The sequence below is a fragment of the Dryobates pubescens genome, chromosome 10 (assembly GCF_014839835.1).
Source record: "Dryobates pubescens isolate bDryPub1 chromosome 10, bDryPub1.pri, whole genome shotgun sequence".
Lineage (NCBI taxonomy): Eukaryota > Metazoa > Chordata > Aves > Piciformes > Picidae > Dryobates > Dryobates pubescens.
The window spans coordinates 7,743,362-7,756,137 of NC_071621.1; the positions used below are offsets into that span (position 1 = coordinate 7,743,362).

At 39.9% G+C, this 12,776-nt stretch overlaps 1 protein-coding gene across 1 annotated transcript in view; it reads left to right on the plus strand.

Moving 5' to 3' along the window:
• OCA2 (OCA2 melanosomal transmembrane protein) overlaps window positions 1-12,776 on the plus strand; it is a 219,560-nt gene that overhangs the window by 160,792 nt on the left and 45,992 nt on the right. The window contains exon 22 of the mRNA XM_054164621.1: window positions 3,996-4,089. Within this exon, the coding sequence (XP_054020596.1) occupies window positions 3,996-4,089 (94 nt within the window). The remainder of the gene's footprint in view (window positions 1-3,995; window positions 4,090-12,776) is intronic.

The following is a 12,776-nucleotide window of genomic DNA, read 5'->3' on the forward strand; positions in this document are numbered from 1 at the left end:
CTATTAAGCCTAGCACATTTTGAATCTTTTATGGCAAAGACTTTTCTTCATGTTTGATAACCAGCTTTCTTTGTCTGTGAATAAATACAGTGAATCATGCAGTGATGCTCTGTGTGTCATTCTATTAATCCTGTGATATTTCTGCTGCTTTTTCAATAGGCTAAACTCACAATGACATTCCTTGACAGGCAGACTTATAAGGCCTGCATTTACCTAATATTGTCATTCAAATAGCCACACATTTCTGCCCTTAGAGTGTTAGGTGACATGGTTTTATTACCAGTATGCTCTTTAGTTTAACTGACATGTTTTATCAGCTTTATATTCTGGACCCACCTGTTTATATTTTGCTTTTATTATTGGAACCTGAAATATAGCCATTCCCATTTTAACTGAGTTTAAATACTATTTCCTCAATGTAGAGTACCAAACAATTTCCATTAAAGACTTGGCTGGAAAGGTGACAGTCTCTGACAAGTCTTTGCTAGGAAGCAGATAATTTTTGTCCCACTGCTGCCTCTAAAACTATCAGAGGTCTTTAATTTGTAGTACTGAATGTTTTGTATGCATCTCTCTTTCTTACTGGCAGTGGGTCTTTTTTGCCTCTGTCGTACCAGAGTTTTTGTGACCTACATTTCAGTGCTTGATAAAAGCATAAGACTGGGCTGTAACTATCTGCAGAGACAGAACAGCCATCAGAAACTTGGGAAATTAGGCTCTGCTTTCTGCATGGTTCTCACCAGTGAGGTGTGAAAATGGCATTACTTCCTTTGCACTTCAGAGCTGGCTGGCAGCATCTTTAGGACTGACCTCAACAATATGAAAATAGAATTATTGTTTTAATCTCTTCTGTCTAACCACAGTCTCTGTGCTGAGCAGGACATGTACAAGGAATCTTATTTTAAAAAGTATTACTGGTCTGCATAGTGGTTGCATCAGGAAACTTGCAAAAAATTCTGAGGAACTGAGTAATTTGTTTTGGTTCTCTAGTCAAAATTTTGTAGTAGGAGGAGCTACTTTATTTAGATTGAACAAGATGACTTATCACAGTATCACAGTATCACAGTAACTAAGGTTGGAAGAGACCCCAAGGATCATCAAGTCCAACCTGTTCCAACAGACCTCACAACTAGACCATGGCAGCAAGTGCCATGTCCAATCTCCCCTTGAACACCTCCAGGGACGGTGACTCCACCACCTCCCTGGGCAGCCCATTCCAATGACGAACGACTCACTCGGTGAAGAACTTTCTCCTCACCTCGAGTCTAAACCTCCCCTGGCACAGCTTGAGACTGTGTCCCCTTGTTCTGGTGCTGGTTGTCTGGGAGACTTATCCTGTCATTTCAGTATTTCTGCTTAAATTTTGTGTTGAAACTGTTGTGGTTTGGTTTTGGACCACTGGTATTTACCCCAGGGAATAAATTACCACACAACTCAGAATTTGGAAACTAAAGGAAATTATTATTTACAGAAGTGGGCTAAACATATACAAATACCTATGTACGTATACAACTAGACAATAGCCCAGCTACACCCCTGTACAGACTCCCCTAGACAAACCCTAGAGTGCTCTGGACCAGCTAACAAGTTATCTCTGTCTCATCCCTGTCACTGTTTCCTACCACAACCCAAACAGAAATTATGAGGCCAAGCAAGCAAGGTCAGAAAACAGAGATGGGGAAAGAATTAAGAAAGAGACAGAGAACAAGCTGTGCTTTCAGACTATATAGAAATGCAGACCAATGAAATGGGATAAACATATCTATTATGTTCTGTTCAGCCCCTTTGTACTGTCCATCCCCTGGACTCTTTTGAATTTTCTGGAAAAACTTATTTACTATTAAGATATTAGTCTTAAACCTGCAACAGAAACACAACATTGTTTTGAAATAAACATAACTGCCATTTGATTTGTGTATCATTTTCTAGCAGTGATGATTCAGGAGAAATAAAGTTTGTGGAGACAAATGGAATCTTTCCTCACTGTTTTTTGGGGAAAAAACAGACAGTATGTTGGGCATACTGACCCTTCTCTAGGCCTTAAAATAGCAATACATCCTCAGGCAATGAGCAACTCAGGAATAACCTTTAGACATGAACATACCTAGATGAATCAGTTAGAGGACTTAAGAAGTATGATTAGCAACAATGGCAACAGGGGTATGAAAAGACTTGTAATTCTTCATAAAGCCTGTATATAGCGTCATATGAAATGGAGACACATGGTCAGTGAAGGTGGGCATCACAGAGCTGTGAAAGTGAAGAGTTTTCAGGAAGTGGCTGTCCCACCTCTGAGATCATACCCTATGCTGGGGACCCGTGAAGTACATTCAAACTGGAGAATTAACTCATAACTCTACTCGCTACTGAAAATCCTGTATTCTGAGAAAGCATTAATTTTAAAGGGTATCACAGATGTTTTCACAAATCCCATCTTATTTAATTGCTTCCACATTTGATTATTGTTTCTCTCTCCCTTTTGGTCCCATAAACCTCCACACACATTAAAACTAAGTTATTATCAGCCTCTCCCCTTACTGATGACATCCTGTCTGTGGTACTGATATTACCTGATATTTACTGTGTCCAGGTCTGGGCCCCTCAGTTCAGGAAGGATGTTGACTTGCTGGAGCGTGTCCAGAGAAGGGCAACAAGGTTGGTGAGGGGCTTGGAGCACAAGCCCTATGAGGAGAGACTGAGGGAGCTGAGGTTGCTTAGCCTGGAGAGGAGGAGACTCAGGGGTGACCTTATTGCTCTCTACAACTACCTGAAGGGGGGTTGTAGTGAGGCGGAGGTTGGTCTCTTCTCCCAGGCAACCAGTAGCAGAACAAGAGGACACAGTCTCAGGCTGCGCCAGGGGAGGTTTAGGCTGGAGGTTACGAGGAAGTTTTACGCAGAAAGAGTGATTACCCATTGGAATGGGCTGCCCGAGGAGGTAGTGGGGTCGCCATCGCTGGGGGTGTTTAGGGCAAGGCTTGACAGGATGCTTGGTTGCATGGTTTAGTTGATTGGGTGGTGTTGGATGATAGGTTGGACATGATGATCTCGAAGGTCTCTTCCAACCTGGTCTATTCTATTCTATTCTATTCTATTCTATTCTATTCTATTCTATTCTATTCTATTCTATTCTATTCTATTCTACCTTTCTTTCAAAGCCAATGGTTACACAATTAAGTTAAACTCAAATGAATTTTTCCCAATTACAGTGAAAGTTCTTTATGTTCGAGAGGCACTGAGATCTGGTGCTACCAGAAAGCCTGCCTGATGCATTGCTTGGCTCTGTAACAACTCCTTACAAACCTCATTTGACTTTTCAAGGGTTTTGTTACTAAAGTGATTAAGTGAAAGTCATGAACTTGCAAATACTTTCTGGTGAACTGAACCAACATTCTGTGGCAAATATAAAGTTAGAATAAAAAGTTTAAAAACTCAGCTCTGCTTATGAATTCAGAAGCCTGACACACCAATCTCTGTCAATTTTCCCTTAACAGATCAAACACTTTTCATTATAATAAAGACTCAGGAATTTTTTAGTTACCAACAGATGATCTACAGCCATCTTGATTGTGAAGGCCTGGGCATTTCTTAGAGCTGTTTCCAGCAAGAAAAAACAATATAACTCTATCCTTTAGTTTTCAAGAAAGGGGCGGGAATTGATATATAGTCATGGTCAATGTCCTGTTGAACTAGCAGGATCTAATGGGAGGCACTCAGTACCTTAAGAAAGCCTCAGTTTTGTCAGCATCACCTGTGTTGTGCTTGGCCTAATGTTGCTCTCTTCAACTTGTCAGTGGGGAAAAATGAACACAGATTGAGAGTACGATTCAAAGATAGTAGTTATATTATTTAAAAAAAGAAAAAGAAAAGAAAAGAAAAGAAAAAGTCCTCAAGTTATTCTTTGGACTTGCTGGTGGTTTTGGTTGACAATGTATTTTTTATTGTGCTGATTGTTGGATAATGTCTCCTGAATCTTTCTCTTTCCTCTTAAACCACAGATTCCTGTGCTTCTCAATCTGAGTAAAGATCCTGACGTTAACTTGCCTATGAAACCATTGATCTTCTCATTGGCTATGGGTGCATGCCTTGGAGGTAAGAGTTTGTGTGAGAAGGCCAACCGAAGGTAATAGTTATGCTAGAATGACATGTATAAACTAGTAAAATAGGTTCAATGTTTTATTATGCAAATCATAGGGAGGGCCTAATCTGGATGCTTTTGAATTCAAAGGACTCTTGGATAAGGATCAGAGTCACTGTCTGCTGCGGTAATAGGATTTTTGCAGTCTGTTTTTGAAAACTATATCTGCATAATGTACAGACGCACAAAGTAGTCCAGATGGTGCTTACAGGGTTCTGATCTTTTGTGAGAGAAAATACAAAGATACATTCAGCTTTCAGAACAGAGACCCATCATTGTGCAGTGGAAAGATGCAGAAAATGTATAATAGCTGAGATGTGAAGTCTTGATTCAAAGTCTATTGATGTCACTGGGCAGTTTTCTGGCTGACTGGCAGATACGGGTTTGAGCATCCATTTGCTGAAATTTATCACTCCTTACTCGAAAGAAAGTCTTTTTGAAGCCTTTGAGAAATGTACCTCTAATAAAGAAAGCTAGCTGATAGCTGTTTTCTAGTGTCTGTTTTGGTATTAACTGGGATTTCTTGTATTGTCAGTGCATTAGCACAAAAACAAGCAGACAGTTTAATTACTTTAATTTTTAATTGAAAATGTAGCATGTATGTATGGTAAGCTCAGGATTTTCTTCACTATTTGTTACAACAATCAAGGAAAATAGCCATCTGGTAGTTTTTAGATTAATATTTCCACTGGAGTAGTCTTTTTTGTTATTTTTGTTGGGTTTTTTTGTTTGTTTGTTCGTTTTGTTTTGATTGTTTTGCTTTGTTTTTGTTTTGGGTTTGACATTTTGCAAATTACTTATGAAGCTGTTACAACACAGCATTTCCAAATAGGAAGTGTACTACATGCAATCAAAATGTGCAAGTTTGTAATGAGAAATAGTTATTATTATTAATTTTGCTACTGAGAGTATTAATGTTAATTACATTGTATTGAGCTGAGTTTTGATCCCTAAGTATTTAAGTAATATGTTTAATAACATTAAAATGGACCAAATGGTGTTCTGCCATGGATCCACCTCTACTCAGCCTCCACACAGCTTTGAACAGCTTCCTTGACTATGCAGAGTTTAGACTGAAAACCAGCTTTCTGTGTAACACAAGCTCTTGTGTGTTTATTTAGGTGAGTGACTGCTAGTACAGGTGACCTTAATACCTGACAAAGATTATAATCATGTTATTTACAGATTGAATTTTAAAGCATTTTGCAAAGGCAGGGCAATATACACTAAGTAACAGTTGGTATACATTTGAAGCTTTTGCTTTGAAAGATCTTGTAGCCCCCAAGAATTAGGCAAAAGGGGCTTTTCTTCTTGGTTTTTTTTTTTTAACCTTTCTTTGTTTATTTTCTTTTTTTTTTCTTTTTTCCCCTTAAAAACAAAACAAAACAAAACGAAACAAACCAACCCCCCCCCCATGTTAATGGCCTTAAAAAATTCTCTCCAAATGAGAAGCCTTATTAGCACTGAAGTGATGTGAAAGAAGCCTCAAAGTAGGCTAATCCCATTGTGGAAGTGGTAAATGACAATTACATCATTACTGCCGGTTGCTTAAGGCAAAAAATTGGATCTTATTACTGCTTATGCAACCCAACAAACTTGGAAAAGAAGACATTTTGTAGAAGAGTCTGATGAAACAGCATTATAACTGCATATTTTGAGGCTGTTTACTGCATAATGCAGAGCTTCAGTTCTGGTAATTCGATAGGATTTCTGGGGTTCAGGTTAAACAGTGCTGTATGCTTATGTCTGGGACAGTGTTTGTGCCTGTCTTGGAAAATGCCATGCGACATTTTGTCCTGAAAAATTTCCTCTGGGTGCAATTATCTTTTTCTACTGTCACAAAGTGCAGAGGCAGCCACAGTTTTAAAGGATGATAGCATGAGAAAAGACAGTAATTTTCCTTCATTGCTTCAGCTGTTTCACTGGAAATGAAAGAAGGCTTGAGTCAATCTCAAGCAAGATTAAAAGACCTTTGCCAGTGTAACTGCCACAGTCTTGTCATCTTCAGCAGTGTCTCCCAAAAGAGAGCTCCTGCTATTAAATTTCTGTCTTTCATAGCCTTGGGCTCAGACATGAGGAGTAACTGAATGTCACATAGATGCTCCTTGCTCTGTAAAATGTGTTTCTGAAGGTGAGAAGGGATGGAAAATCCTGTCTCTTAATTGAGGGAGTCAAGGACAGTGATAATCATGGGCAGCTCCTGATGAGATAATCACAATTTTGAAACCTGGAGTTTGCCAATTCCTTTTTGGCAGAAGTTTTCTTGCTCAGGATCAGGTCAACCTTGCATAGTTAAGGAATAAACATGGCCATTTTTCTCAAGGGAGCTGATTCTGGAAATTCAGGTTTATATTTATCCTAGCTGTCTTTTAACATTTAAATTCAGCTGTAATTGAGGAGTCTGGCTGTTCCAAGCTCCCTGATGGGTGATGGGAATACTGACATGTCCAGCAAGTAGATGTTTGCCAAACACTCTGCAGAGCACATCAGAGCCCTTTATGCATAGAAGTCAGTGGCTGAGGGGGGTGCCAAAGACAGGTCAGTTGAATCCAGGGCTTGGGGCCTTTTGATTTGTCAATACTTCTAAATGATGCTACTTGTTCACGACTCATATAATTTTGGTTGGAAAAGACCTCTAAGATCATGGAGCCCAAACATCAAACTAGAACCACAATGGCCATTAATCTATGTTCTGAAGTACCATGTGTACATGATTTTTTGAACCCCTCTATGGATGGTGACTCCACCACCTCCCTGGGCAGCCTATTCCAATGCCTGACCACTTTTTCAGTAAAGAAATTATTCCTAGCATCCAATCTTAATCTCCCCTGATGCAGTTTGAGGCAGTTTCATTTGATCACTTGATATTAGGGAGAATAGACCAACACTCACCTTGCTACAACCTCCTCTCAGGTAGTCATAAAAAACAATAAGCTCTCCCTTCTCCCCTTCACCAGCTTTGTTGCCCTTCTCTGAACATGAACATGCTCTAGTAACTCAATGTCTTTATTCTAGAAAGGGGCCCAATACTGAACAGCGTATTCAAGGTCCAACCTCGCTAGTGCTGAGTACAGGGTCATGATCACTTTTCTAGTCCTGATGGCCACACTATTCATGATATATGCCAGGATGCCATTGGCCTTCTTGGCCACCTAAACACACTGCTGGCTCATGGGGAACACCAGTTGTGACTATCTGTCAACTGGATTTAACTCTGTTCGTCACCACAATTTGGGCCTGGCCATCCAGCTATTTTTTCACCCAATGAAGCACCCACCCATCCAAGACATAAGCAGTCAATTGATCTAGGAGGGGACTGCGAGAGGCAGTGTTAAATGCTTCACTAAAGCCCAGGTAAACAACATCCATGGTTCACATCTGTCTGGGCATTAATGGTCAGGCAAAGTAGATCAAAAAATTTTACTGCTTATGAGTTATTTTTATATATTATTTTCCAGCATTTCTATTATGTTTTGGCTGTTAAGTAAACAAAACCAAGAAAATTAAGAGGAACTGAAGGAAACACTTTTGTAGTGTTCTGACAACTATGCATCTGCATTTCTTTTGCACAAGAGGACATGGAATAAAGCTTTATTCATTCATGTTTCCTGTTCTGGTACATGATAGAGTTATGGTACTTCTTGAAACTGAGTTGTATGTAGACCTTCCAATAGTGTCTAGGGAATGGTGCTCTGGAATTTTCAAGGACAAATGAAGACTGCTTGATTCAGCAGTTTCAGAACAAGAGGAGCTTTAATTACATTGCGTCTAGTGTCTCATGAGTCTTTAAAAAAACATGAACTATGGATTGAACTCAATTTGAGTAAGTTCACAGTTGGAAATCTACCTGCTAAAAGTGTTCAATTGTGTAAAACTAGATTTTTTTACTGAGCTGAAGAGGTTATAGCTAAGATAGTATTTAAAGGTATTTTGTACATTTGACATTTAAAGAGATTAAACTTAATTTTCTTTTTAGCTCTTTAATATTTTTTAGGTACACTTTTTAAATAAGAAAAAAATGAAGAGAAAAAAAATTTCATATTTGAAAGTCCTTTCCTTCTGAGTTCTCAGTTGCTAGAAGCACACAAAAATATTTCTTTGCTGCAGTAACTATTACTGTAGTTCAAAGGGGATATTTTCTACAGTATATGGTTTCATGCTATTTTTCTTCTCTTCATATTTTCTTGAAAAGACAACACCAGAAAGTCATCATTGTCACAATTCTACAGAAAGAGGCAATCTCTATGATGAACACAGCTATGCTATTCCAGCCACAGAATCTCAGTTGTAGGCTCTACTTCAAGAAAGAAGGTAGGAGGAGGGTCTACTGGCACTTTTCTTCTAACCTTGCAAGGTCAAACCCTAGGTGTGAATAAAACCCATTATCCATAGGACATTGTGCTAATTACAGAGTGCAACCCGCAGTACAGCTAAGCGGTGGGACTTCTCTCAGTGGTTCAGTGTTATATCTATTCAGTCTTGTGGCACCCCTACTTACAGATGGTCCCTTGCACAGTGGAATATCACTGATTTATTATGCCCGCTGATTCTGCTCAATAAAATCCTGAACAAGTTTTAAAGCTACAGACATACTGAAGCAGTAAACCTAGAAATATTGTTTATATTCCTCAATGAACTCTTCTTCTTTGCAAAATATGGAAAAAGTGATAGCCTTCAATAAAACATCAAATGTATTAAAATAGACAATAATATGATGAACAAACCAAACAACTGTAGATCTCTTGATGTTCTTGTATACAAGAAAGCTGGGGAGGGACTTTTTAGGGTGTCAGGTAATTATGGGACTAGGGGGAATGGAGGAACAATATAAATGGGTAGATGCACATTGGATTTTAGGAAGAAATTCTTCACCACGAGGGTGGTGAGGCACTGGAACAGGTTGCCCAGGGAGGTGGTAGAAGCACCATCCCAGGAGGTTTTTAAGGTCGGGCTGGATGTGGCTCTGAGCAACATGATCTAGTGTGAGGTGTCCCTGCCCATGGCAGGGGTTTTGGGAATAGAATAGAATAGAATAGACCAGACCAGGTTGGAAGAGAACTTCAAGATCATCACGTCCAACCCATCATCCAACACCATCTAATTAAGTAAACCATGGCACCAAGCACCCCATCAAGTCTCCTCCTAAATATCTCCAGTGATGGTGACTCCACCACTTCCCTGGGCAGCCCAGTCCAATGGGCAATCACTCTTTCTGTGAAGAATATCCTCTTAACATCTAGCCTAAACCTCCCCTGGTGCAGCTTCAGACTGTGTCCTCTTGTTCTGGTGCTGGTTGCCTGGGAGAAGAGACCAGCCCCCACCTGGCTACAACCTCCCTTCAGGTAGTTGTAGAGAGCAATAAGGTCTCCCCTGAGTCTCCTCTTCTCCAGGCTAAGCAACCTCAGCTCCCTCAGCCTCTCCTCACAGGGCTTGTGCTCTAAACCCCTCACCAACTTTGTTGCCCTTCTCTGGACATGTTCCAGCAACTCAACATCTTTCCTAAACTGAGGGGCCCAGAACTGGACACAGTACTCAAGGTGTGGCCTAACCAGTGCAGTGTACAGGGGCAGAATGACCTCCCTGCTCCTGCTGGCCACACTGTTCCTGATCCAGGCCAGGACACCATTGGTCTTCTTGGCTGCCTGGGACTAGATGATCCTTGAGGTCCCTTCCAACCCTAACTATTCTATGATTCTGTGATAAAATTTGTGCAAAACTTCTCAATATGACAGATACAAGAAGTCCATCAAGAACCAAAGGTATGATATAAAAACATAGTAGCTAGAGGAGCACTATTGAGCTTTGATTTTGAGTTTAGTTGTTGCATAAACATGGAATTGAAACTGTAGGAATGTTTTGTTGGTGGAGAGAATTCACCTACCTGAGCTTGATTTTAACCTGGACACTGATATTGAAAGTTCCTATTACTTCTAATGGAATGTTTCAGCAATGAGAAATTCTGGGGCTTGTTTTTATGTCTTGTGGGTGAGACAGCCCTGATTTAGGTAAGAATTTTGTCTATGCACATAAAGTTTATAGACTAAATCAAAGGCTGATATTGTAGGGAATAAAAGTGACTTGAGATCTTTCAAAAGGAAAAGGATGTGGCTGCTCTTGATTCTGAACACCAGGCAAAACAAATAAGTAAATTTAGTAAATGTCTCACTTTTTTCTTTTTTTTTTTTTTTTTTAAAGACCTCCCTGCAGTCTTTAGACAGATCTAGAAGCAAAATGCAGCAGGTATTTTGTAGGTTTTACACTAGTACCTAATTTACTTTCTGAATATACTTTGCATTCTTTCTATGATGTTTGCAATGATAGAAGTGAGCCACACAGATTTAAACTGTGATTGTCGTCCATTAAATGGTTGTACTAATTGCTTGCTAATGAGGAACTCCTTCATCTGTTAACTGAATGTTTGGGATTTGTTGTGGTATGCAGAGCAACATAATTGGAAGTAAGCACAAGGAATCTTTATGATCTAGCGGTATCTGAGTGCCCAGACTGTTCTCTTCCCATTTTCTGCAACTGCCAAAATCTGTAACTGTGTATAAAAATCCAGCTGCTCTTATCTTTATCTCTTTCATGGCATTCAAACTGGGCCATCTTCATGCTTTTTCAGTATGAAGTTCTCAAAGCCCAGCAGTGCTGTAAGGTTCTTGGTGTGAGAGTCAGGCTCATTACCAGAGTCCCTGCAGCTAAAGGAGATTCTCTAGTCTTTAAGACTACCAGAGATAATCATCTGTCCATGGAAGATGTGCAGAAGAAAGTTGTGAATTTACAATGCAAAAGCAGCTAACACTAGGGTCAGAGTGGCTGGAGAGTGGCCAGACAGAGAGGGACTTGGGGGTACTGGTTGATGAGCCTACAGTGTGCACAGGTGGCCAAGAGGGCTAATGACATCCTGGCCTGCAACAGGAACAGTGTGGCCAGCAGGAGCAGGGAGATCATTGTGCCCCTGTACACTGCACTGGTTAGGCCACACCTTGAGTACTGTGTCCAGTTCTGGGTCCCTCAGTTTAGGAAGGATGTTGACTTGCTGGAACGAGTCCAGAGAAGGGCAACTAAGTTGGTGAGGGGTTTAGAGCACAAGCCCTGTGAGGAGAGGCTGAGGGAGCTGGGGTTGCTTAGCCTGGAGAAGAGGAGGCTCAGGGGGGAACTTACTGCTCTCTACAACTACCTGAAGGGAGGTTGTAGACAGGTGGAGGTTGGTCTCTTCTCCCAGGCAACCAGCACCAGCAGAACAAATCTCAAGCTGTGCCAGGGGAAGTTTAGGCTGGATGTTAGGAAGAAGTTCTACACAGAGAGAGTGATTGCCCATTGGAATGGGCGTCCCGGGGAGGTGGTGGAGTCACCATCATTGGAGGTGTTTAGGAGGACACTTGATGGAGTGCTTGGTGCCATGGTTTAGTTGATTAGGTGGTGTTGGATAATAGGTTTGATGCGATGATCTTGAAGGTCTCTTCCAACCTGGTTTATTCTATTCTATTCTAGTCTAGTCTAGTCTAGTCTAGTCTAGTCTAAAGTGTGCACATTGGACAGACATACCTTTGTCTGTATTAAGGCAATGTGAGAGGCCTGCTTGTCTTTAATACACTGAGTTAATGTGGAAAAAACCCACATATTGAACCTAGTTAATTTCAGTCAGCAAGAACTTTTATCTAATCTTGAAAAAGGTTACCTTGGCAGGCTTGCATAGATAGATGTGTATATGTCATTAAGGGAGAAATGTGAATTATATGGGTTAAAGGATGCCATTTCAGCTGTACTGTTGAGGATTTATAGTTTGGATGGTGAGTCTTACAATTTAAACTGGAAGCAAAACGAGGTGTGTGTATTCTACATTGAATCAGAAAAATAATTTGCTTGATTATAATGCTTGCATTACTGATGAATTTCAAATGTTTGTATTGATGGTTTTCAATCTGTCTAAAATAACCTCATGTTATAAAGTTCTGCAAATTATTGATGTGATAACGATCACAGATGACATTGGAGACACCTACAAAGCATATCTGGAGTTTTGTTTAATTATATTTGCTTGGTTTGTGCATTTGTTTATAATAAATTATGGAAGGTTCTTTCTGGAAACCTTGGCCACTTCTGTTTTCAGAACTATATAGAATACACAATGTGTTATATCAGTGAGTCGTTGCAATATGAGAATACAAGCTGTGCATCTCTCTCAGCAGAAGAGGTGTAGATTATATACATATGTATGCATACACATTCAAGTAGAGGGTAGCACTTGGACTATCAGACTAAATATGACTGGAAAGCTATAGCAAGGTTTAAAATGCTTAAGGGCAGAAGATAATACTGAACAATTGATATACTTTCCTTCCTCTGCAGACCCTTTCCAGAGAATAACAGCTTTTCTACATTTTGAGTGGTGCAGCAGAAAGGAGGAAAAACATATCAGTCTGCAATATTCATATTGATTTCTATTGCTGAATCAGACACTGTATGGCACTAGATAAAGTTATAGTAATTTTTAGATAATAACTACATTTAAAATATATTCATACATACATCTAGGCAGTTGTGGTTAGCACAACTAAAGTACTAGCAGGAGCTGTGAAGCTGTTTTAAACAAAGCACTTGAACTGTAGAAAAACATAACAGGTAGGCTTCAATGAAA